Consider the following 26,501-nt stretch of genomic DNA (forward strand, 5'->3'; position numbering starts at 1 on the left):
CAGGTGACAATCCAATAATTTGGGAAGTGATGAATATAAAAACTATTGTAAAAAAAACAGTGGTTACTTTATTTTCCTGATTCTATCCGACTATATTTTCTGATTTTCAAACTTGTGCAATAGGTGAGGTGAAGAAGCTCTATCTAGTTTGGTTTATTTTAAAGATACAGTGTGGAAACAGGCCCTTCAGCCCACTGAGTCCATGCCGACCAGCGATCATCCATACACAAGTTCTATCTTACACTAGAAACAATTTACAGAAGCCAATTAACCTGCAAACCGAATCTGGGAGGCAACTGGAGCATCCAGGGAAAACCCATGTGGTCACGGGGAGAACGTATAAACTCTTTACAGACAGCACCCATAGTCAGGATCGAACCCATGTCTCTTGCGCTGAAAGGCAGCAGCTCAACTGCGGTGCCACCGTGCTGCCTGCTGCACCACTGTGGCGCTGTTTTACATGTTCTTTTAATCAACTACTTTTAAAAGTCAATTACATCTTACAACAATAATTTGTAAATAATAATTAATTCACTTTTATTGTCTTTATGAGATTACAAAAATTCAAGGGTGAGGCTAATAACTCAAATTACTTAAGACAAAGTGTCTTCTTAATTAAATGAAAAATGTCCAGTATTGCTACACAAGATGTTGTGTTTTTCTCTCCCTTAATCTAGTTCTTTCCTTTTCACAATTTTGCTTTCATTCTACATTCAATTCATTATTCTAAATCACACTTTATAGATTAAGCCCAACAGTGTTCTTTGAGCTATTTGGTTAAGGAGATACACGGTTGCTTTCCCTGTTCACAAAACCCCAGTAAGAACCACATCTTTGTGACTTGTAATTTACAGCAACTTGCAGTGTGAATGGTTACATAAATTAAATCAGCAAGTGCAAGTCTAACAAATGGCAGGCATTGTTCATTCCATAACTATAGAAACAATAAGTTTGAAAATATTGTTGAAAGATACTATAAATGAACAGTTCATTGTGGAGAAGAATTGTCATAATTCCATCAGATTAGACATAATAATTAAATTGGCATAGAGTAATATACATGGTACATATTGAATGTTCTAGAAATATTAAAGGTCAGCCAGCAACAGAAAATAAATATGGGAGTATAAAAGTGTTGAATGCTTTGAATCTGAAATATTGTGGGTTTATCCTTTCTTTAAATGCTGATGGATCTTACGTATTTTTTAAACAGTTTTTATTTCTTTTTAGTAACAAAATTTGTAACATTTTCTGTTCTTTGGTTCCCTTATTTTGAGGTGGGGGGGAAGCATTTTGGCATGGGGGGTAACTTCCAACTGTGTATGGTTTCTGCCATGTGCTTCTGAAAAGACAACATGCACACAGTTACAATATGAATAATCGATTGTCCATGACTCAAAGCCTCAGCTAGATGTTAAAAATCATTTTCTTCCATTTCCAAATGGAGCAGGGCTTTCCAGGTGTTCTAACCATCAGAAACCTTCAATCAAAATCTTATATAATAAAGGTTAACTGCTCATCATTCGCATTGAATTTTTTGGAATCATTTGTGTATAAGATGGCTGCGATTTTTGATTGTTCATATATTACAAAACTGTTTCTTGCATGTGTACGAGATATTTCTGTAAATCCATGTCTTTCATAATTTAGCTTAATTAAATTAAACAATAGACAATAGACAATAGGTGCAGGAGTAGGCCATTTGGCCCTTCGATCCAGCACCGCCATTCAATGTGATCATGGCTGATCATCCCCAATCAGTACCCTGTTCCTGCCTTCTCCCCATATCCCCTGATTTTTAAGACCCCTATCTAGCTCTCTCTTGAAAGCAACCAGAGAACCTGCCTCCACCGTCCTCCGAGGCAGAGAATTCCACAGACTCACAACTCTCTGGATTTCCTCGTCTCCGTTCTAAATGGCTTACTCCTTATTCTTAAACTGTGGCCCCTGGTTCTGGACTCCCCCAACATCGGGAGCATGTTTCCTGCCTCTAGCGTGTCCAAACCCTTAACAATCTTATATGTTTCAATGAGATACCCTCTCATCCTTCTAAACTCCAGAGTGTACAAGCCCAGCTGCTCCATACTCTCAGCATATGACAGTCCCGCCATCCCGGGAATTAACCTTGTAAACCTATGCTGCACTTCCTCAATAGCAAATTCTCGTTCATTGCTCTTTCAGCACTTTTCCACTCTCAGTCTCTCATTGTTAATATGCGAGCACTGAATCTTTTAACACTGTTCATTCAATATATCGCAAACACATAAAAAATATCTTTGTTTCACTCCCTGTTACAAGGGAACAGGTTCAAGGATCTGACTAGTAGAACAGAAAAAGGCTCACTTGTCTGTTTAGTAGCTTTTATTGGCAAGAGAGGACCAAAGCAATATTTGTCTCTGTATACGCGGGCTTCAGTTGTATAGCAGCACACCTCTCTCTCTCTCGCTCTCTCTCTCTGCCTCCGTCCGTGGGGCTGATCGTGACTCAGCTCGTATATGAACCCCTCTCGTACATGAATTTGAACTAACTTCTATCTTACTGGTGCCTGCCTTTATACAGGCAAGAAATAACCGCCGCTACTGGCCAGTAGCGTTGCTCCCAAATTCAAACTATAACCAATGGCAGGGGACTACATCCCAGCAAGCCCCCCCCCCCCCACTTTGGGAACAAAGTGCTATCAGCCGCAGACTGGCACTTAAAGCAATACACAGCACTACAGACCTGGCGCGCAAATCAATACATTCAGCGCTACAGACTTGGCGCGTAATGGTAATACACACAGTGCTGCTGGTTTGGCGCGCAAAGGTTTAAACAGAGAGCTGTCGGCTTAATGCGTGGGAATTTAAACAAAGAGCAGTCAGCCAAAGCACTATAGGTTCTAAATATAGCGTTACTGGCTGCAGCGCTATGGGATTTAAATATAGCGCTACCAACCACTGCGCTATGGGGTTAGACATAGCGCTATGGCCACAGCGCTACGGATCACAGAATGTTCGGTAAAATTCTCGTATAACATTCTTCCCCTCGACCAGTCTCATTACCGTCACATCCGGCCTGCAGTCGTTAGCTCGTTACATCTGGCCGCAGGCGTTACCTCGATACATCCGGCCCACAGGCTGTAGTAATGTCCACACAGTTGTAACACCAATCCACACATACAATGTCGTAATGTCATGGCCAATAAGATTGTCCCAATGATCAGGGAGGTTGGTGATGTTATCCTTAACCCCACTGTGGAAAAAAATAATTTAGAGGGAAATTAAAGGGAAATGAAAAGCGGAGACTTTGAATGTTTGCTTCAAGAGACTTTATTGCATGATATTATGGAGAGATGGCGGATGTTAATGACTCACCAGTTCTCTGACTTCACAGCAGAATTAGCCGTCAGTTATACTGTGCAGCAAACAACTTTTGTTTTTTGTTAGATACAACTATACGAAATATATACTATCTACTACATGGGTACCAATTATTTCATTAGTCTTAACATACTTTTTGTTTATGTCAATCTTATTCAAAAACAGATGGTTAATACGTAAAATACAATACAAGGGCATCTTGACATTATTCTATCTCACCTTTTAGGCGGATCATCCCCTCTCTGAGCCAATCATAAGACCCCTATTTAATGCAACGTATCTACGCTACTAGCAGTAGGGGGCACAAATGGTCTACCGTAACACAATGCTGAGAGAAAAAAGTTTCCATATCTCCGTTTACTATTTCATGTTTACATTTACCATCCACTCAACACATTCCAAGACAAGAGGTGATACGTCTAATCTTATTTTGCCGATTCCCACAAACCTCTTCTACACTTGGTCAACGAGAGATGCCAATTGTCACATCCAAACATCCTTTTGTTACCTTGTTCAATTTCAATCAAAGTTAAGTAAGGAAGGATATTAATATTTTCTTCCACAGTTGCTTCCTTGTTGATCTTTATGATCAAAACATATTATAGTAAGTAAGGATTTTAATATTTTCTCTCATTAACCCAGTTGCAAACTTAGATGCAGATGTGTCTGATTGTAATTTGGTTGAAACCTGTCCTTGAGCTCGCAAAGGGATACCTTCTTCGGCATACATAGGGATATGGGCAAAAACCCAACATTCTAATCAGATAAGGAAGCCTGTTTTTCTTTCAGCTGCAAGTTCATTGTGTTCTATGTGAAAATTGTTAATTGAATTCCATATTCTAATTTCTATCTTCATCCTGTTTCGTGTAACTATCTAGATGCCTCTCTTCACCCTCATATCCTCTATGATCCCATATAATACTACATTTAATACTACAAGGATAGGTAAGAAAAAATATCAACATTTTGACACTCTTTTTATCACTACAAAATGTTACGGTTCTTGCGTTTTCTTCTCCTTGAGGGTTCTGTCTGAGTGATGCAGTTTACATCGAGTGGCATGTATCCAATCGGGTTTTCCTTTTACTGCTGTTCATGTTGTTAGCAGCACCAAATATGGTCCTTTCCATCTAGGAGAGAAAGAATCTTTGTTTATTGCTCGCACATAAACCCGATCTCCTGGTTTAAACGGGTGCATATTTCCTTCTGCCGTATGGACCTGTGCCTGCTTAACTTTCTCATAGATTTTACCAACAGTTTCATACAAGGCTTGAGCATATCTTAAGGATTTTTCATCATTCCATATCAGGGCTACCTGTTCAGGAGTCATCGGGGGTCGGGTTCTTGTTGTCATAGGTGACCCCATCAATATCTCGTGAGGTGTTATGACCGTGTTTCTATCTTTCTGATATCTCAGGGCATACATCACTCCAGTCATGGTGTTTGGCCACAACAACCTATTTTGCTGGCATACTTTGGCCAAAGTAGCTTTTATTTTACCATTTACCCTTTCCACCATCCCTGAGGACTGTGGTTGATATGGTATGTTTAATTTCCACTGGAACCCAAGAGCCTTCGACAAGTTCAAAACTAATTTACTGGTGAAATGAGTTCCTCTGTCACTGTTTATTCCCATGGGTGTCCAGATTCTAGGTATTATTTCTTTCATTAAAATACTGACTACCATCCTTGCATCATCCCTCCTAGTGAAGTGTGCTTCCATCCATCTGGAGAACATATGACCAATTATGACCAAAATGTACTTAAAACCCTTTGCTGCGGGCATATGTACAAAATCAATTTTCAAATTTTCAAAAGGCATTTCAGGTTGTGGTAGTTGTTCAAATTTTGCAGGCGTCTTCCCTCTATTATTTTGTTGACACACCAGACATGTTCTTGCAACTTTATCAATTATGACTGATATACGGTACCTGATGCATACCATTGCTGGGTGCCACCCCCCCAAACCCCCCTTTTCCCTTGTGAGCCTGTCCATGGGCTAGGCGAGACAGGGACAAAAATAGGCTCCCGGGGCAAACTACCAGGCCATCAGTGTGGACCCAGATAATGGGGTCTTGATAACACCCTGCTTTGCTCCTGGAATTATTTTCCTGTGGTGATGATAGGCTCTGGACATCCTGTAACTGGGTTACATCAATGCTAATCGTGAGCTTTCATTGTGCTGCAGACTTAATTTTAGCCGCTTGTAATTGCGGGGTTTGCCTGAGGGCAATTTGTTTGGCTACATAATCAGCTGTCCTGTTTCCCTTTAATAATGCCTCGCTTTTAATAACTGCAATTTTCCGTGGCAATTGGATAGCATCCTGTAACTTTAAGACCAGTTAATCATGTTTAATAGTCTTCCCTGTGATGAATCCTCTATTTTTCCCCATAACTTCCCAAGATTATGTACAACCCCAAACGCATAGTGAGAATCCTTGTGGATATTAGCACTTCTATATTTTGTCAATATGCAGGCACAAGTCAGGGCATACAGCTCAGCTGCCTGAGCAGACGTTCCGGATGGCAAAGCATATGCCTCCAACACTTGATGTGGCGTGACCACCACATATCCTGCTAATAATCTGTCAACGCTAGGTTGGTGTGAAGAGCCATCAGTGAATAGGACCAGATCAGGATTATCAATTGAATGACTCCAAGTCCAGCCGGGGAGTGGCAGTTGCTTCTACAAGCAATAGACAATCATGGTCACATCCTTCTTCTGCCAGTGGTACATAGGTAGCTGGGTTTATAGCAGGAGATCGCTGATAAGTATAGTTCGGATGTGATAAAAGGATAATTTAATATCCTGTTCTTCTAGCGGCTGTGAGTTGCTGTTTGGCTACAGAGTTCAATAATAACATCACAGCATGAGGAACAGTCACTACACACGAGTGATCAAGAACGATGGGGTTTAATTTTTCTATCATCGTAGCTGTTGCCGCTACAGCTCGCAAGCAGGCTGGCATGCCATTTACTATAGCTGGTAGAGCCATGGAATAATAGGCTACCGGTCTTTTTCCCCCTCCATGTTCTTAAGCCAGGACCCTGGTTGCAAACCCCTTTGATACTAAGGGGGCATTAGGGATCACTACTTTGTTAATAGCTCTCAGGTCCTGGAAAAAATGCCATTTATTACATCTTCCCACTTTCAGGATCAGCATAATAGGAGTATTGCATGGACTTTGCGTTTTCACCAATACTTCTTGTAGTAATAAAGACATGATGACTATACTAACTATCCCTTCTTCAGCCGTTACGGTTTTAAACATGGAAAGGCAGCGCCCTTTTTTAAAGTCACTTTATGCTCAGGGGCTGAACGCACTCTCCCCCATGATTCTTATGCTTTGATCATAGTTCAGAGGGTACTTCGACCTAAGCCATTGGTAACCTTGGTGGATCTTCTGTAGCCGGCTGTTGCTTTTCAATAATAGCGTCTCATTTCTCTCTGACCCATGTCTTTCCTTCCGTGTCATTAAAGAAGTCAATCAGTTCATTGGCTATATTTAAGAGGGAGTTAGATGTGGCCCATGTGGCTAAAGGGATCAGGGGGTATGGGGAGAAGGCAGGTACAGGATACTGAGTTGGATGATCAGCCATGATCATATTGAATTGAATTGAAATATGCATTGGGCTTTCTTAAGTGATCTGGAGCTTCGGCAACCATAGCTCTAGCTTCAGCTCCAGGTTTGCTTCTCGTCTCGTATCATAATACGGGGGACTGTATCAGTGGCTCGGGCTTCCTCTTCCTCAACATTCATCAACTGGAGCTTTGTTTGCTCATTTTTCTTCTTGATATCTTTTTAAGATATTTGCTTCTGCTAGTCTTGCCGGAGGAGCTGTGGCTCGTTTACCCGTGGACTGATCCACCCGAGATGCCAGAGGTAGAAACAGAGCCTCAGCACCTGACGGGGCAGCAGCCTGTTCTTCCTCTATATATGCCGGGTTATACAGAGGTTGTCGCTGGCGTAATGCAGCCACCATCATCAACAGATCATCAAATTCAACCTCTACCGGAGGTGCCTTTTCTACAGGGAGTCTGGGATATATTGCTACCACTTGCTTTGGTATTATAGGCACAGGTCCCTCATTTCCCACTTTCTGCTGAACACCTTTCTCCTCCTCTAGGGGCTGGTGTCTTTTCTCCATCCACGCCCATTTCCTTATTGTTTCTATCAATTTAAATGTTAGGCACAGCACTCCAACTATAACTAATAACACCACCACTGCAAATATTAATTGTACTCCCATCTTGCCAAACCATTTCTTTTTTAGAGGTAAGTAGGACAGAGACAGCTTATAACTTCCCCCCATCCGGCCAATCTCCATTTGTTCGATCAGATAGATAACCACAAAAATTCACCACACATTGGTCATCTCCGTTCTATGTCATCACCACATCTGCTGGCGATCCCGGTGGAACAATGGGATCTCCTACCTTTTCCCGGTGTCTTATGGTCTTTTTTATCACCTTGGCAATGTTCTCTCTTATCTGCACCTTTCCCTCCTGGACCACCTGCTTCTTTTCCTTCTACCTCTCTCTATCAGTAGGATCAGATGTCTCCGATCGACTACTGTTGTCTCCCATATTCTTTTCACAATTCTGTAAAACAAAAGTTAGGTTTCCGCGGACAATTTCTTATAATATACTATTCACAGTTTGCGAGCACCGGTTTTACTCCGTCGCAAACCTCAAAGTCACCTTTCAATTTCTATAGGGCACTTTATGGCACCTACTTCAATTTATCTTCTACGCCCAGCGCAAGTAAATTTATCTTCTCCACAATTTTGTCTCACCCTACAGGCCTCTTGGCTCAGCGTGAATCACCAGCCGGATAAGCTAGGTTGCCCAGGGGCTCTCACTTCTGTCTGGGAATCCCTCCTGTCTCCCTTTCGGTTACGACTATTTTATCATCCCGTTACAATTGGTATCCTGCCGACTATGCCAAATTCTGTGGAAGAAATTAATTTAGAGGCAAATTAAAGGGAAATGAAAAGCGGATACTTCACAGGTTTGCTTCAAGAGTCTTCATTGCATGATATCATGGAGAGATGGCAACAGTTAACTACTCACCAATTCTCTGACTTCATGGCAGAATTAGCCGACAGTTATACTGTGCAGTAAACAACTTTTGTTTTTTGTTAGATACAACTACAGGAAAATATACTCTCTACTACATGGGTACCAATTATTTCATTAATCATAACATACTTTTTGTTTATATCAATCTTATTCAACAACAGATGGTTAATGGCAAACTGCGCCACCATTCCCTCTCCAAGCCAATCATAAGCCCCCTATTTACTACAACATATCTATGCTAATAGCGGTAGGGGGCAAGGGTGGTCTACTGTAACATAATGCTGAGAGAAACAAGCTTCCTTATCTCCATTTACTATTTCATGTTTACATTTACCTTTCAACACATTCCTAGACTAGAGGTAATACGTCTAATCTTATTTTGCCGATTCCCACAAACCTCTTCTACATCTGGTCAACAAGAGATGCTAATTGTCACATCCAAACACCCTTTCGTTACCTTGTTCAATTCCAATCAAAATTAAGTAAGAAAGAATATTAATATTTTCGTACACACCCACTCAGGGTCAAACCAGTTACCGACTCTGTATGACCTTGCGTGGCAGAAATTAATTTGTTTTGTCGGAGGTCCAAAACCTTAATGCCACCATCAGTACCACCAGAGAAAATCTGATCGCATGCGTCATTACTTGGTACGTGTTTTGAAACATATGGATTGCAGCCTTCTTCCAAATGCCCCATTGGTTCACTGTTATGTCGTTGCTTCCTGTACAGACCAACTATGGTCCACGTCGGGCTGGATAACATGAATTCACAAAGGATGCATTGTGACCTTTAAGTCTCTAAATTCTTTCATCCGTTTCACTGTCCCACCATCACATTGACCACCGAGCTCACTGTATCCACACCATCAGTCATACTGACCACTCTGAGTTCACTGTGTCCATACCATCCATCACACTGACCACTCCAGGCTCACTGTGTCCATACCATCACACTGACCACTCCGAGCTCACGATGTCCACACCGTCACATTGACCACTCCGAGCTCACTTAAGGGTTATTTTGTTTTAATTGTTTTTTTCCATTTTTGTAAATTCCTAAATGATTGGGCAGGTTTTTGAGACATAAATAAAAGGAAGCACATTGCTGTTTCTCTGGTGAAGGTTAATTTAATATCTTGTTTTGTTATTTCAGTAATGTTATGCTCATAAACATCCCAAGCACCAACTGACATTATTTATTGTAATTTTTTAAAAAAAGAAATGGACAGTGAAAAAGTAATGATGTCTCGGAGTTATTCAGCTCACTGCCAAACCATTCTCAATAATAATAATAATAATAATCTTTATTTATATAGCACCGCTAACACTTATTATCATTATATTTTACTTCCCAAATGTTGTGGAATGAGAAATATTACCATTTACACAGTAAATACTAAATGGGCTGTCCCACTGTGGCGATCTAATTGGCGAGTTTAGAAGAGTTTGAAAAAGTGTCATGTTGATGTAATGTAGTAGACCTCCATAATGTAGGTCTACTTTTGACTTTCGTAATTATAGTAGACCTCCTTCAACCCCCTTCGACTATGTATAAGACCTCCTTTGACCTCCTTCGACTATGTTGAAGACTAGCTTCGACTACCTTCGACTACCTTTGATTACCTGCGACTACCCTCGATTACCTACGAATAACATGCTGACCTACCACGACCTACTTCGACTAAACCTACGAGTAAAAAAAGTATTGGTTTTTTCCATGGCGACCTTTTTTTACTCGCGGGCATTTTTCAGCATGTTGAAAAATACGCCGCGGCCTAGCTGAGGCCTCAAGTACGCGGGGACTACTCTCGAGCATGAAGGAGAGTTACAAAGACCTCCTAGGACCTCGTGTCAACCATGCTGCGAGTATGAGTCGAGGGCGTACTCTTCTAAATTGGCTAATTAGGTTGCCGCAGTGGGACAGCCCCTTAATGGAAATTGGCTTGGGGTATTGAGGTTGGTGATGTTCTGAAGCTGAATTAACATCAGTAGATATGTCATTAGCCCAAAATGCGTTTACTCAGCTATCAACACAATTCTTTCATATTGTCAATTCAACCATTTGTATTTCAAATTTTTGATTATGTTATTTTTGTTCACGGTTAAAATTTAAAGGATCCTAATGAAAATAGCATTGTTCCCATACCTCTGCATGTATTGAGTGCGTCTCCTAACAAATCACCCTGTCTATTTGTGGGGAAGCACTGTGACAGAGTTAGAAGTTGATACAAGATCCTGAGAAATAGTAACAGGAATCTGCCCCTAGAATCTACTCCCCAGCTAACAAGGTTGTGACTGATCCTGTGCTTTCCAATTATCTTATATTCTGATTCAGTGTCCAAAACCTCCTGATCTCACCTTGAACTATACTCAAAGCCTGGCCGTCCCCAGCACCCATGGTATACAATTACATATTAGAGATTATGAGTGAAAACTCATATAGAATTGTGATAACCTCTATTCTACTGAGTTATCAGGATGAATTGTAAACTACGTCCTACGTGGGCAGGAAACAGATGGTACACTCTTGCTACTGGTCATTTTTATCATGGTAACATTGTGGCCATTCTTATCAAGGGGACCTCAGTCAGTTTGAAGACCATAATCTTAGTTAATGGTAAATAGTAAATTTCATGCATTAATGGCAGAATAATTGTAGATATCATGCAGGAACTCCATTGCAGGTTTTCAGTTGAAGGAAGCTGGGGAAATAGAAGCAAGGATGGTGAAGATGACCAGCTGGGAAATATCAGATGGTCCATGAATAACTCAAGCATTTTTACTCAAAAATCAAGAATGTGATGCTTTTCAAAATGGGAACTTTTTCTCTACATCTGTGGTGATTGGTCTGTCTATTTGTACCTTGACAGCAAATTAAGGAATTCTAATTTACATGCAAATTATCTTTCACTTGCAACCAGCGGGAATTCTAGCCATTGTTCACAAGACCTGTCGAACATGGCAGCTCCTGGAATGACAGTGTGAGTGGGAAAAAAGTTTAAGTGCTAGTTTAAATCAACTATAGTGAGACAGGAAATCTTATATATATGAATGTTTCAAATGAGCAAGGTGCAAATTCCATAATCACGCTAAATACAAATAATTACAGTTAATTTCATCCTCTTTTTGTCTTTTGGGTTATATAGACGGTTGACCATTAAATTCAGTCATGCCCAAGTGGAGGAATTACTAATTCAAAGTATTTATCCATAGAAGTGTATTCGTTAACCCAAGGATAATTTGTGAGCTGTGTATGTAGTTTAGTTAACCTCCTTTGCACAATGAGGCCATCAACCATCCCATCTGATAATGTCTTCAACAGTCAATGGATAAACAAAAAGCACCAAAAATACCATAGCAATAGACTAAAAATAGAAATAATGTGTGCACTAAGCTCTGGTGCTGACCCAGCAAGTAAATGCACCACCTGGTGCAGCACTAAACCAAGCAAACCAGAAGATCACAGCTTTGATTCCCAGGCTGTGTTAAATTAGCTTATCTCAGTCAGCATAACAGCTGGGCACTAAAACAGGTCTCAGCAGCCCTGGAGTGGAAAGAAAATGTATTTGTCTTGGTTGTCCTCCTTCACAATTGCCCTACAGTGACCTCTATTGGAGAGAGATAAAAACAGAAAATGTTGGAAACACCAAGGCAGGTGAAAAAGAGACAGAATAAATGTAGGTGAATTAACTTTCACTACGACTGGAAAAAGATACAGTTGGAATTCATGGAAATATTCATTGTTACAAGACATTAAAAACAAAAGAGTAGGTCTTTGATAGAGTGGAGGGTAATAATGTTTAAAGGAGGGAAGTGTTCACATATGGTGACATTGTTACAGGTAAAGAAATACAAATGGGTACAGAAGAAATGCAGAACAACTGGTGTCATAGTTGTGCTTGTTAACTGAAGTTAAAGAATGAAATGAGGGAATTTCGAAGTAGTAGTGTCTAATTAAGGGGTGGTCCTTAAACCTGAATTGAATTCAGTTGGTTAAATGTAGAATGATGCGTAGTGAAAGATCAAAGTAGAAATGCAATGAAAAATTAAACTGGCAAGTGACTTGAGGTTTTATGTACTGAACACCAAAGTAATGATAAATCAGTAAACCAATCCGAAAACAGAAGATGAAACTATACTGTAAGTAGTGAATCAAGTATTCCAAGCTTGAGGAAATTCAAGCCAATTTCTGTTTTGCCTGGATGAAGTGTGTGCAATCCCTTATGGTGGGAAAGAGAAAAAAGCAGTTTTGGAAAACAAGTTTTGGATTTTCTTGGCTTCCATGGAAAGGTGCTATGGTGACTGGAAAAATGATGAGGGGATGGACTGAGGTGTCACAGACCACTTGGAATGTTAAAATATGAGGTTAGGGAGGGAAAGCTGCAGTCGATGAAAGCATCATGATGAAGATGATAGAAATGATTATCTATAGAACACCAAGCTGCCGGGGTGAAAGATAATAGCAGGTAACTCCTCTCGGATACTGTGCAGAGTGGAATGAGATGCATCCTGTCAAGTGAGAGTTAAAGAAAGTCATTGACAGAGGCAAAAGATAAATGTATGGGAAGCAAAAATGTTACAAGTGGTATCATTGGAATATGTTTAATGCAAAGTAAACATTTTGAAAATGGGGTCAAGTAATCACAGGATTTGGACTGGATGGATGTGTAGCTATGGGGTGGCTGAGTACATCACTGGTCAGTTGACAACCTAGTAACTAATGTGGAAATATAGAAGCATATAAATGAAAATAAATTTGCATATATACCAAACTAAGGGCAAATAGTAAATCAAAAATTAAGTTGAAGAGATTTTTCACCAGGATAAAATCAATACATTTTACCAATAGACATGACATACTAGAAAAAGAAACATGATAGGGGAATTGAGCAGGAGTGGACAAAACGCAAGTTCCATATATTCTGTAAAAAAAGAAAGTTGGAGACCCATATAGGATGCGGAAGCAACAATTTTTATTTGGAGGACATGCGTGGTGTCAAAGGAGATAATTAGGAGGTGAGTGCAGACTGGTTGAAAATGCAAAAGTTATGGAATGCAATCTATGGGGACTGAACACCAAGGGGAGGGGAAAACAGAATGAAAAAATGGGATATGTTTCAACAGCCAGTGATATGGTAGTGGGTTCTTGAACAGAGGAGTCAGGCAAGAAGGGTTGCATGGTGGCACAGCAGTAGAGTTGCTGCCTTACCACGCCAGAGACCTGGGTTTGATCCTGACTACAGGTGCTATCTGTACGGCATTAGTACGTTCTCGCTGTGACCAGGTTGGTTTTCCCCAGGTGCTCTGGTTTCATCCCACAGTCCAAAGACATACACGTTAGTAGGTTAATTTGGGTTCAGTAAAAATTGTAAATTGTCCCTCGTGTGTAGGATAGTGCTAGTGTACAGGGATCGCTGGTCGGTGCGGACTCGGTGGGCCAAAGTGCCTGTTTCTGCACTGTACCTCTAAACTAAACTAAAGAGGGGAAAGAAATAGACACTGTTAGCTGAAATAAGTTTCATATGACATGAGATTGATGAAATGGTGAATTTATTAGAGTATTTCTGGTTGTGGATCTTGAGAAGGTTCATGAGGCAAGTTGTGGGTGGTTGAAAGATTATAAAGTTGGATGTCATAAGCAAGATTTTCCAAAATATAAGGTTAAAGGCAGGAAAATGTTTGTTGATTACGGCTCTGGCCAGCAGCGGCCTCTGCAGCCTGTCCGCGTTTTTATTATTTTTTGTCTGTGTTTTTATGTAGTTTTTGTTATTTTATGTTGGGGTGTGTGTGTGGGGGGGCGGGGTGGGGGGAACTTTTTGAATCTCTCCCTGCACTGGAGACCCGACCTTTTCTCGTCGGGTCTCAGGTGTCGTTGAGGCCGCAACGAGGAGCGGCCTCCAACGGGAAGAAGCCGGGGACTCTGGTGCCGACTCACCGTTGCCGTCGCGGAGCTGGCCGAGTCCGGAGCGGGTGGAGCGGTGGAGGAGTGCTGCTGCTGCTGCTGCTGCTGCTGCTGCTGCTACCGGAGAGTCGGAGGCTCCAACGACAGGTCTGTGGACGGCGGCATCGGGAGCCCGCGGCTCCCTGGAAGGAGACCGCTTTTCGGGGCTCCTGCAACGGCAAATTCTCCCGCCCGAGTTGCGGGGTGGAAGAGCTCCTGGAGCGGGGCCTGACATCACTGCCCCACGCGGCTGGAATGGCCGCGGACTCGGCGAGCGTACACCGGGGGCTCCAACACCAAGACCCGGTGTGCGACCTCGCACCACCCGGCGTGGCTTTAATGGCCGCGGGACAATCGCCATCGCCAAACGGGGGCTATGACTTTGACTCTGACATCGGGGGGGGGGGGAGAGTGCAGTGGAGAGATAAGTTTATTTGGCCTTCCATCACAGCTATGTGATGGATGTTTATGTAAAATGTAATTATGTTGTGTCTGGGGTCTATTTGTGTGTAATGTATGGCTGCAGAAACGGCATTTCGTTTGGACCTCCAGGGGTCCAAATGACAATTAAATTGACTCTGACTCTGACTCTCTGACTCTGAAGATTTTCCAAAATATAAGGTTAAAGGCAGGAAAATGTTTGTTGATTACTTGTTGGCAGCATTATGATCTGATTAAAGGAGTGGGGCAAAGAGTATGTATTCAAGGTGCAGTTTAGTGTGAAAAACAAGATCACTTCCCTTTACAGCCTGTGAATGACAATGTTATATGTACAAATAAACTGCAGATGGCTATTTACACTGAAGGTAGACACATAAAGCTGGAGTAACTCAGTGGGTCAGGCAGCATCTCTGGAGAAAACGAATAGGTCATTTTCTATTCCTTTTCTCCAGAGATATTGTGTGACCTGCTGAGTTACTTCAGCATATTGTGTCTATCTTCAATGACAATGTTATGGTGGGACAAGAGAGAACAGAACAAAAAGTGCAGTCGGAAATAAATTACTTCAGCCTGAGTGTGAGTATCAGCACTTCCTCTTTGGGTTTTGGGTCACGCATTTCACAACCTTCCAAGCTCACACTTAGCTAAAAGATTTCAAGTCATGACCTGTGCTCACATTTTGTCAGACCAAGTTGCTGACAGTGGTTCTGCTCTGCCACAAGCTTCCTCTAGACTATTTTTTAATTTATGACATGCCATTAACTTTTGATTTCACCATCGTTCTTGGAGTAATTTCCTCATTGCTGATAGTATGCTCACACCGATTTTACCTGATGCTCTTTCTGCACCACCTCTATTGTATTACCATCAATTTTACCTGCCTCTTCACTTGCTTCAAAGTTGGTAAATCTCCAACTCTGCCAAAAGATCATCAGCCTGAAATATTAATTCTTTTTCAAGCTAACAGCAACTCGTTTTTGCTCAGCTGGAATAGGCATGTTTATGAATGCCAGGGGAGAAAAGTATAAACGGGAGCTCCGTTCTCCTTGGATGCAGTGTTGGTCTGTCTCACAAATGCCAACATAATCTCAAGAGGAGGTGTAACATTGCAAGGGTGGCCAAATTTCTTTCAAAAATATTTATACATGTTATAATCTTTCTGTTGACATTTCAGAAGTATTTACACAAGTTTTCGGAACATTCAAGTAAATGTTTTGGTAGAGGTAATATAAATCATGAATAAGTCAGTTTTACAATGATGACTCGGCTGGGTTTTTTGTAATACAACAGTTAATTTTGACAACCTGTCTAGTAAATTATAGACTGACGGCTAAAAATTGCAGGATTGGGTAGTTCAGTGTCGATAATGTATGTATCTGGTGGAATCTGTGGAGTTCATTTTCCAAAGCTTAGATACCACCTGTAGAGAAACCAGAATTAAGTGGCAGGAAAATAATTTCTGTTTATTTCAATGACAGATACCCACTACATACACCAGATGTTTTAAAGTGTTTTTAGTTTACTGGCAATGAGTATTAAAATGCTAACGTGACAGACCTATACAACAGGACTGTATCTTTCAGCTATAGCCACAAAAGCTTATACATTTCCAGCACCAATAATTCCACCGTGCTTATGTAGGAACAAAATTCCAAGACATTCTCCTTTTAACTGTACACGCGATCGGCATCGCTGTCAGTTGTCGAATTGAACATTGCACCACATTCCGTTGTACATTCGCTTTCAGTATCTGAATTGCTCAGCCCTCTCGTGAAATAGTCTCGATAATCAGAATACATGAATTTGTCGTGCGTTTGGCTTTTGAGCTTCTAATTCACATTTGTTTCTTGGATTAACAGGGTGCTTGGCAATTACAAGTTCAGGTTAGCATGAAACAGGCACGGAGTGACCATTTGTTTAAAGAGCTAGTTTTGAGGTAAGCAAATAAATCATACATGACGCTGTTCCAAGCTTCCACACGTGTACACAGTACCCTACTAAACAGCACACAATGAACAATTTCCACGTAGTATATTATTTGTTTGCCTCGATATAGTAATACAGGAAACGAAGGCGAGAGGTAGAGATATTAATTTTGGAAAGGGTGATGATTGAGAAAATCGACTGAAGGGCAACTAAAAGCATTTTGATAATATATACCATATACCATATATATATTTATATATATATAAATGATCACCAGATATCAAATAGATGCTTGGAACTGGTGTGACAACATCTTGATATAGGAATGAGTACAAAGTCCACGTCACATAAAGATGTGCAGTTAGTTTACTTGTCAATAAACAGGGGAAATGGTCTTGACAGTCTGACAACACAATCCAGCCGTGCCTTGACAAGTCAGAAGTGATGGATTTTTTTTTTGCGGGGGAAAATCTATACACTAGCTATGTCCTCACATTTTGCTTATGTGTACCATTACGAGTTTTACAACAACGTTCTATCCGTTAATAAATACTTAAATTTTGAATACAGTGCTTTAAAACTTTGGAAATAAGTACCATCATAAGCCTTTCTCACATCAAAATCATAGTACTAGTACTATTTGTATGTATTTTCTGTATGACTAGATATTCTGTTATCAGTGAAGTGTGAGGAAGAAGCCAGCCAAACAAAATTATAAACATCTCAATCTTAAGAAGAGTAGTTGGATTTTGTTAACTAAATTGTATCTCTGATTTATGTTTATGTATCATTTATCTTATAATTAAAGTGGTCCCATTGCATGTACGTCCGAATATAAAGGAAATAACAAGTGTGGAAACTTTGTCTCATCAAGGGCATAGGACCTTTACAGAAACCCAGTTAAAGGCTTCAGTTAGTTATAATCCTATATGTGCCCACATACAAGCCCTATGGCACAGCGAGTGGCATCGCCTGAATTCTATTCAAACGTACTGGGCAGCACTGTAACATGTGGCCAGCATGTTGTCACCATAGCACTAAATAAGTCATCTCAACCCCTCGGTGGGCAATTCCTCTAATCGTCTATTGAGAAGAAATGGTATTCAGAAGACAATTGCACACCTAATTCCATTAAATCCTCATCACTGAATCTGGGGCGGAGGGGTGGGGGGGAGAACGATCCTGTTAAATATAATTTGTTTCAAGTAGCTACAGTAAGCAGTGCATTGCTATTGATGGGTGCCGTCAGTCACGTTTGTTAAGTTTGATACCAGCTCGCATGTATTTTGTTTCTTGAATTTAAAGCACACATTTCTGGTCTTAGTCCATAAACCGTCAGGTGTGTTGGCCGTTTTGGGTGATGGGAATGATTTTTTCCAACGACACGTCAGTCTCATAGTCCCCATTGCTGGACAGGAGGCTGACAGCCCCGTGTTGGGAGACTGGAGAAAGCTTGATGCAGCGGTTGGGATCCGCTGGATTCTCCTGAGGGCACGGCACCGAATGGGGAATCAGGTAGACACAGTTCTCCACTTTCTCCAGGGAGCCTCCGGGATTGTAGGCGGATACACCATTGTGGATGGTGACTGTCTCCACCGCGTCGCTGTTACAGAAAGTGTCGCAGCCCAACAAGGTGGAGAAAGCCTTGCGGAAGTCCGCGTTGAAGGCGTAGATGATGGGGTTGAGGGAGGAGTTGGCCCAGCCGAACCAAACAAACACATCGAAAGTGCTGCCACTGACGCAGGGCAAGGGCGCTGCCGTGCTGCTGGCGTGGGCTTGTGTCTCACAAAAGGGCACGATGCAATTCAGGATAAAGAATGGCAGCCAGCAGCACACGAACACCCCCATGATGACCGACAGGGTCTTGAGAACTTTAGTCTCTCGCTTGAAAGACATCTTGAAGGAGCTCTCGGGCGGCTGCATGTCCACGTTGCTGCCGCTGCTCCTGTTGCTCTGGCAGTTCTTGGCGTGCACGGCTGCCCTCTCCAGCGCCGAGATGCGCCGAATCTGTTTCTGGGCGATCCGGTAGATCCTGGTGTAGGTGACGATCATGATGGCCACTGGGATGTAAAAACTGATCAGGGACGAAGATATAGCATAGGTCCTGTTCAGGCTGGAGTCACAGTTGTCCCCTGGGTGGTGGGTACTGTTGTAGTCCAATACAGTGGTGGGTTTAGCCTTGTGCCAATTCAATTGCACTGGTATAAAGGAGATGAGGATTGAGAGAGTCCAAGCCACGCTGATCATCACAAAAGCCACGTTAGGTGTCATTTTGCGCTCGTAGCGGAAAGGGCTGGAGATGGCCCAATATCTGTCCACGCTAATGATGCACAGGTTCAGGATGGAGGCCGTGGAGCACATTATATCAAAGGCCACCCAGATGTTACAGAATGAACCAAAGGGCCAAAACCCCGCGATCTCGCTCACTGCCTTCCAGGGCATCACCAAAATGGCAACCAACAGGTCGGACACGGCCAATGAGATCACGAAGAAATTGGTGACTTTCGATCGGAGGTGGCGAAACCTGATGACGGCCACGCAGACTAGAGTGTTCCCCAGAAGCGTGGAGAGTATCAGCAAGGAGAGAAAACAGCCCGTGAGTACACGGAACGAGGAGTCTTTCTCGGCGCCTTTCGCGCCCCCATCCATGGTGGTCGTATTCAGCCTCATAGCTCCAGAGAGAAAAGGTCCCTCATGTATTTCCCCTGGACTCCTCACTGTGCCTGGTTCCCGCAACCAACCTGACAAAAGTGCGACCACGGGGAATATGTCCTTTCACACTTCCAACATAGACCTACCTTCAAACCATCTCCACGGTTGCTCGGTCCACTTTTAGTCAACGTATTTTATCCGGGTTTCGTTTTGTCTTAATATCCAGAATAGTATCGCAGAGGAACATTTCTTCCCTGGTTAGCGTCCTGGGGAAAAAGTAATTGTGAATATTGTACAGTTCCCCAGTGCAATAGTACAAAATGCTGCAGAAAATAAAGCGCGCATACATTGCATTGACGGTCACACTGTTCCCGTGTGATCGTCCATGTTTATTTCTCCTCTCTTGTATCCTACGGAGCGTATAAATCAAATTTTAAAGCGACTGTACGAGATTCTTTGCAGCTTTCAAAGCCTTTCTCTCAGAACTTATCCCAGTCTAAATTTCCCTCGTCGCCAGCGTGAAAAGTACACAAACCCGCGCCCTGCTCTTTATGTTTAAAAAGATCATAACATAAAAAGATCAAAATTAAAATATAACCGGTAAATAACTACAAAATGGCATGGATTTCGACCGGACAATAGTATAATCCGCTTCGAGTCGCATTACAGCTGTGAGAGCTGCTAGGTCAAGTTTACAGTCAGCAACTGCTATAATGAGATAAAATAGATAATGCCCGGAACACACAAGAGGTCGGACAGTAAGGGAAAGCAATGGTTAATATTTAATGACAGCAATCTTATGTGGAAGAGAATTCCGACGATCTGAAGATATTGTTCTATAATGAAGCTGCTGGCACTGTGTTTAAATAGAATACTTACTCTATGTCTACCATTCCCCGATCTTAGGTAACTTTATGCCGCAAGTGTTCTCAACAGAAGTAGTTTGTGATGAATGGCAGGTTTAGGTTAATCCCACGGTCTGGTCCTCGCATCTCACCATCCGGACAGCGCGCCTTTAATCGGTATAATGTTCGTTTGATCCACCCGCAGATGTTTTCCTCGGTGTGTTTGTGAAGGAAGGAAATGTTCGAAGCGGTGCACTTCAACCTATTGAGAAACGACCCAGCACTCTTCTCTGCCTTCTCTTTATGAGAAGATGGTTGCAGACCGTGTATTACGAACGTTATCAACTCGTTTTAAAGCGTAAACACATGGTCGTCGCGATTTGCACGCCCATATCGCCGAAAATACAGCTCCAAATAACATTATGTAATTACGTCGAGAAGCACTAGGCTACTTTGACACCAAAAATCCTCATCACATTTAAGTCTCCGGCTTTGGTGCATGTGGCGTCATTCACAAAATGTGGCGACTCGTAGTAGCGCTTGCGACCTCTTTTATCTCTTTCTCGAGTTCCGTCGTTAATGAATTGCCCTAAACCTTGAATTACTGGACACGATCTTGTTGCGCCATCAAGCGGTTTATGGACAACTTTCTGGAAGGCGAGTGTGGCGTTTCCATTGGGAGCCGCGGATAGCCATTGACTGATGTCTGTTAGCTTTAAGAGGTTGCAGGCGGTTCAGTAAACTGACCCCGTCGGTCACCAACAGGGCATCGGCTTTGCAATTTTAACTAATACTCCGAGCCGTATGTGTGGTAAACCTCGAACAAACAGCGATGAGAGGAAATGACAAATATAACATCGTTATCTGTAGTTAGAGAGCATGTTTCCAATTTTGCTAGAAATAACTTTCGGATGGATACTTCGTACCATGTTTAATATATGCTGTCGGCCCAGCAACAATGTATCAATTTCGAACCACCTTTAATAAAACCAGAAAATGCTCGAAGAACCAACAGGTCAGGCGACACCTGTAAAAGGCGAAACAAAGTACGCTTCTGAACTTCATGTATATTTCGCGTTCAGTTCGTTCTGCAAGCGAATCCTGTAATTAAAAGAGCTGTCCTTTCACGAAGTGTTCTGATTTGGAATCTTATATGTTTCACGCGAACTGGCCAAATGCTTCTAATATACACAATTGTCGTGTATTTCTGATTAATGAAAAATATTTGTCATGTTCTTTTTTTTATAAACACCATATACACCTTTAAGGAAATTCTGCTCGATTTACCTGTCCCATTCCAGGGGTTGGGACAGGTAATTCCCGTTGCTGTAAAAGATGTGAGACAGCCTGGACCGCCCTGTGCATTATAATCATGGCTCTTGATTTCATTTGGTATGTTAAATAAAGTTATTTTATTATTCTACAATGCTGTTTTATAGAGCGTTACTCGCTATTCTTTTTTTTTTAAATTTAAAGCAAAGGTAACACAGGACTACTCGAATACAATAATAGAAATTCAAGATCCGTTCGCCTTAAAATAATAGTTAAAAAACGCGCCACAATGCGTTCAGCCCTATATTTATAAAGCTATAAGGACGTAACATATATATATTGAAATTTTTATGATTAAACATGATTTCCAGGGGAAAACAATTATTAAAGGCTGGAAAAAATGTCGACTCATTTGACTGATTTTAAACTCTAATGACATGGTTCATTTACCTGACTCTAGTTAAAGGCTTTCAAACAGAACGATGTCCGCCAACAAATACTGGTAATGGTAACATAAACGGACGTGTCGCAAAATGAACATGGTTATGATACTTCACTACAAAGTTCTGTTTTATTTTCGACCATAAGGATTAATCTTTTTAAGAACCTGCATCGCAGCGGCAGAGATTCGGTTCGATCCTGACTTCGAGTGCTGTGAATGGGATCGGAGATTGCAACCTTCACGTGGTCCGCCCTGTTTTAACGAATGCAAGCAACCTGCAACCGCAAGAAGAAGAAGAAGAAGACGTGTGCTGTGAATGTGGAGTTTGCACGTTCTCCCCCGTGGCCGCGTGGATTTCCTCCGGGTGCTCCGGTTTTCTCCCAATACAAAAGACGTGCGTGTTGGTAGATTAATTGGCCTTTATACTTTGTCCCTCGTGTGGATGTCAAAGTGGAATAACATCAAACTAGTGTGAACGGTTGATCAATGGTGGGCCTGGACTGGATGGGTCCAAGGGCCTGTTTCCATGTATATTTCAGTTCAATGAAAATCTCTCTTCAGAAGACGCTCAAATTAAGTAAAACAAAGACTTGTTTTTTTATTTTCCTTTTTAAACATTTAAAAAAATTAATTCTATTAATTCTACCAGTTTCAAAGAGAAAAGTTAGCAAATGTCCTTGCCCTTTAATTTTGGAGGTTATCTATTTCTTCTCAACAATCTTTTAACATGTACAGAATATTACTGGAAATGGTATTGATGATATGGCCATAATAAATGTAGCAGCTGTGTATTTTTTGCATTAAAATTAGTTTGACATTGGTGCTTAATGTTTGCATAAGTGGCAAGGCTAGCATTTAATGCCCAAAATTAAATGCACTAAGAAAACTGAAGGATTTCTTTGCATTTTTGTTTAGTGTGCTAAAAAGGTCAAGAAAGGCACTTCAACAATAAATAATTTAATTTTATGGACAACACTTCTTAGAGTCATTGAGTCATACAGCGTGGAAACAGGCCCTTCGGCCCAACTTGCCCACGTCAACCAATATGCCCCATCTACACTGCTCCCACATGCCTGCATTTGGCTCGTATCCTTCTAAACCTATCTTATCTATGTACCTATCCAAATGCTTCTCAAACATTGTGATAGTACACAAATGGTACATGAGACTTTTAAATAGACAGATAGACAGATAGACAGATAGACAGATAGACAGATAGATAGATAGATAGATAGATAGATAGATAGATAGATAGATAGATAGATAGATAGATAGATAGATAGATCACATGCAGGCAGGTGGGGCTAGTATAGATGGGACATGTTGATTGGTGTGGGCAAGTTAGGTTGAAGGGCTTGTTTCCATGCTATATGACTAATGACCATGAATAAAATGTGAGGTTTTAGTACAAGAGAATACTGGATATACTCAGTAGATCAGAATCACGTTCAGATGAAACATTGAATTTGTTTCTCTACAAAGGCAGCCTGACCTGCTGAGATCATTTCAGATTTTCAGTACATGGAGTTTAATTTTTACAATAGGTTTTTCAGTATGATTTTTAAAATCTAGTCAGAAGTATGAAAAGAAAAGGATTTAAAGAGGATAAATTTCAATGATTAGAATAGAGACAATGAAAGAGTGGTGAGTAAGGAGACACACAAGGAGCCACTGGCAAGGGACTGAAGGATGCTATTGTGAAAGTTAGGCTAGAAGAGACTTCGGATACTGTGGAGGAACTCTGTGGAAGGGTCTGAAAATGAGCACAGGGCTTTAACTGCGCTGGAAGATAGGATACCAATCTATGGAAAGGTAGGGAAAGTCATGAGCAGTTGCAAAAGGCACTGAGCAGCTGTCTTTTAGTAACATTGGTTGACAGGAGGTGGAGGATAAAATGAGATCACTGGAATAACTGAGGGATGAGAAGAGGCAGAAGCAGGCAATGTTGAAACGTTTGCTTGTTTATGTGTGTTTAAAATTATGGTCTGATGTCATATCTGCTAATTTTTCTCTCGTTAAAATATAATTTGAAGCATTGGTATCATTGTGGAACAGACGTTGTGGGATATTAAGTCCTGAAATAACCAGTCATCCACATCCTGAATCTGCTGATTCTTCAACCATGGTCCTGTGTACAGTCCTCTACTGCAATTAATTACCAGTTCATTGCTAAGGCCAAGGACAGTTCAGGGCCTCTCCCAGCATGTGCCCACTGTGCTGACAAAACAACTCTCAGTGCCAATAAGATCCCATTGCCAGGTTCCTCATCTGCCAAATCTACCACCTAAATTGAATGTTATTTAATGTTTTTGATGCTTAAAATCAATTAAAGCATTTAAACTAACTTAATGAAATCAAATAGAAAGCCTTACTTAACTTTCTACTGGAGCCATTTTGCACAAGTACTTGCACTTGGCTAATCTGATCTCCCAGTCTGCCCGCTGAGGCAACAAATTTGTATTCCGAATATCAGTGGAAATTATTCTCCAACACAGTACTCTTAATCTTTTTGAGACATAGACAGGATATGCGTTTGCGCAACATTGCAGTGGCACCAAGACAAGTGGTGGGAAATAATGTTACTTCAAATCACCAGCATTTTGGGCTGATCATAAATTTCAATGTTGATATTGACGGTGATATTATATGTTAGTCAATATCACCACCAATATTGTTTGTGAAGTGTAAATGTTTAGAACATAGATTTGCCATTGTTAGGATAGCTGATCTCATTTTTTTTGTATGAGTCTGAAGAAGGGTCTCGACCCGAAATGTCACCTATTCCTTTGCTCCATAGATGCTGCCTCACCCGCTGAGTTTCTCCAGCATTTCTGTCTACCTTTATTATTTTTTTTTTGTAGATTGCAACCACCAATTGAGGATGATATTGGGAAATAGTGCTGTTGGGTCAAATCAGTAGTGGGTGTAATTGTGTTGAATGTTTTGGCACTAAGCCACTGAAAGCAGTTGACTCTTGCAACAGATGCTGTTCCTTCAACATTACCAGCTTCACCATTTTCTACCAAATGCTAAAAGAAGAAGGTGCAAATAGAGCCTGGTGTTAAACATTAAAATCTGTGCAGGAAGCGTATTCAAATTCAAATCATCTGAGAGGGAAAAGTAAATTGAATCAAGTATTTGATACGCTATTGTTGAAAATTAAACTGTTCATAATTACTGAATTCTATATTAGGACTTCTGAGCTTCATTCATATTTATGTTTGAAAAAGCTAGATGTTCAGGTTAAGATGAACTTTTCTTTGGCATTAATTAATGCTCTGCGAAGCTTTGCATTCCCACTTTGCAACAGTAGAGTGGCCTTACAGCGTTTGCAGCGCCGGAGACCCAGGTTCGATCCCGACTACAGGTGCTGTCTGTACGGAGTTTGTACATTCTCCCCGTGACTATGTGGGTTTTCTCAGAAATCTTTGGTTTCCTTCCACACTCCAAAGACACACAGGTTTGTAAAATAATTTGTTTGGTGTATGTGTAAATTGGCCCTAGTGTGTGTAGGATAGTGTTAATGTGGGTTCGCTGGTCGGCACAAACTCGGTGGGCCGAAGGGCCTGTTTCTGTGCTGTATCTCTAAACGAAACTAAAAATAAACTAAGCTACAAATTTGAAAAATGAAGATGCTTGGGCAATTTCCATTGCAACACATTATCCAGTATCTGTACACCATGGATGGCTTAATTGTAATTTAACTGTATGTCGTCATTCAACTGATTGGTCAGCACACAACAAAATAGCTTTTCTCTGTACCTCGGCACATGTGACAATAAACTAAATTAAACTAAAACTAAACTAAGCATTCATAGCAAATTTAGACAAAAGCCCATAAAGAATATTTTCAAAAGTATACATTTGTTATCCTTTACATTCAAAACATTCCTTTTAATTCTCTATAAATTATATTGTTGTTATTCTCTTAATTTTCCAATTGCATAGAGGAGTACAGGATAGAAATAGGCCCTTCCCCCCAATAATGTCTCATTAACGTTTCAGGTCGAGACCCTTCATCAGACTGACGTGAGAGTGGGGGGGCGCGGGAAGAAGAAAGGAAGAGGCAGAGACAGTGGGCTGAGGGAGGAGGGGAGGAGAAAGCAGGGACTACCTGAAATTAGAGAAGTCAATGTTCATACCACTGGGGTGTAAACTGCCCAAGAGAAATATGAGGTGCTGCTCCTCCGATTTACGGTGGGCCTCAATAGTCAATCAATAGTCAATAGTCAATTTAATTGTCATTTGGACCCCTTGAGGTCCAAACGAAATGCCGTTTCTGCAGCCATACATTACAAACAAATAGACACAACATAATTTACAATTTACATTTTACATAAACATCCATCACATTGCTGTGATGGAAGGCCAAAAAAAAACTCTGGGCCTCCTCACTCTGGCCATGGAGGAGGCCCAGGACAGAAAGGTCGGAATCGGAATGGGAGGGGGTGTTGAAGTGCTGAACTACCGGGAGATCAGGTTGGTTATTGCGAACCGAGCGGAGGTGTTGGTTGGGCAAAGCAATCGCCAAGCCTATG

The 26,501-nt window shown here is 41.3% G+C and overlaps 1 protein-coding gene across 2 annotated transcripts; it reads right to left on the reverse strand.

Annotated features, from left to right (window-relative positions):
* Positions 1-4,352: 4,352 nt before the first annotated feature.
* LOC129701654 (D(1) dopamine receptor-like) lies at positions 4,353-20,678 on the reverse strand. 2 transcript variants are annotated; one of them, XR_008724239.1, is made up of 3 exons: positions 20,284-20,678; positions 19,551-19,670; positions 4,353-4,489 (listed from the first exon to the last, which is right to left on the reverse strand). XR_008724239.1 is itself a non-coding variant. In XM_055642985.1 (2 exons), exon 2 carries the CDS (start codon positions 19,420-19,422, stop codon positions 18,088-18,090), a length of 1,335 nt encoding a protein of 444 aa, XP_055498960.1. In that variant the 5' UTR covers positions 19,423-19,670; positions 20,284-20,678; the 3' UTR covers positions 15,012-18,087. The 2 variants fall into 2 exon arrangements, 1 of the variants encoding a protein (XP_055498960.1); XM_055642985.1 differs by lacking the exon at positions 4,353-4,489 and having other exon boundaries at positions 15,012-19,670.
* Positions 20,679-26,501: the final 5,823 nt, after the last annotated feature.

This window comes from Leucoraja erinacea, chromosome 11, assembly GCF_028641065.1.
Source record: "Leucoraja erinacea ecotype New England chromosome 11, Leri_hhj_1, whole genome shotgun sequence".
Lineage (NCBI taxonomy): Eukaryota > Metazoa > Chordata > Chondrichthyes > Rajiformes > Rajidae > Leucoraja > Leucoraja erinaceus.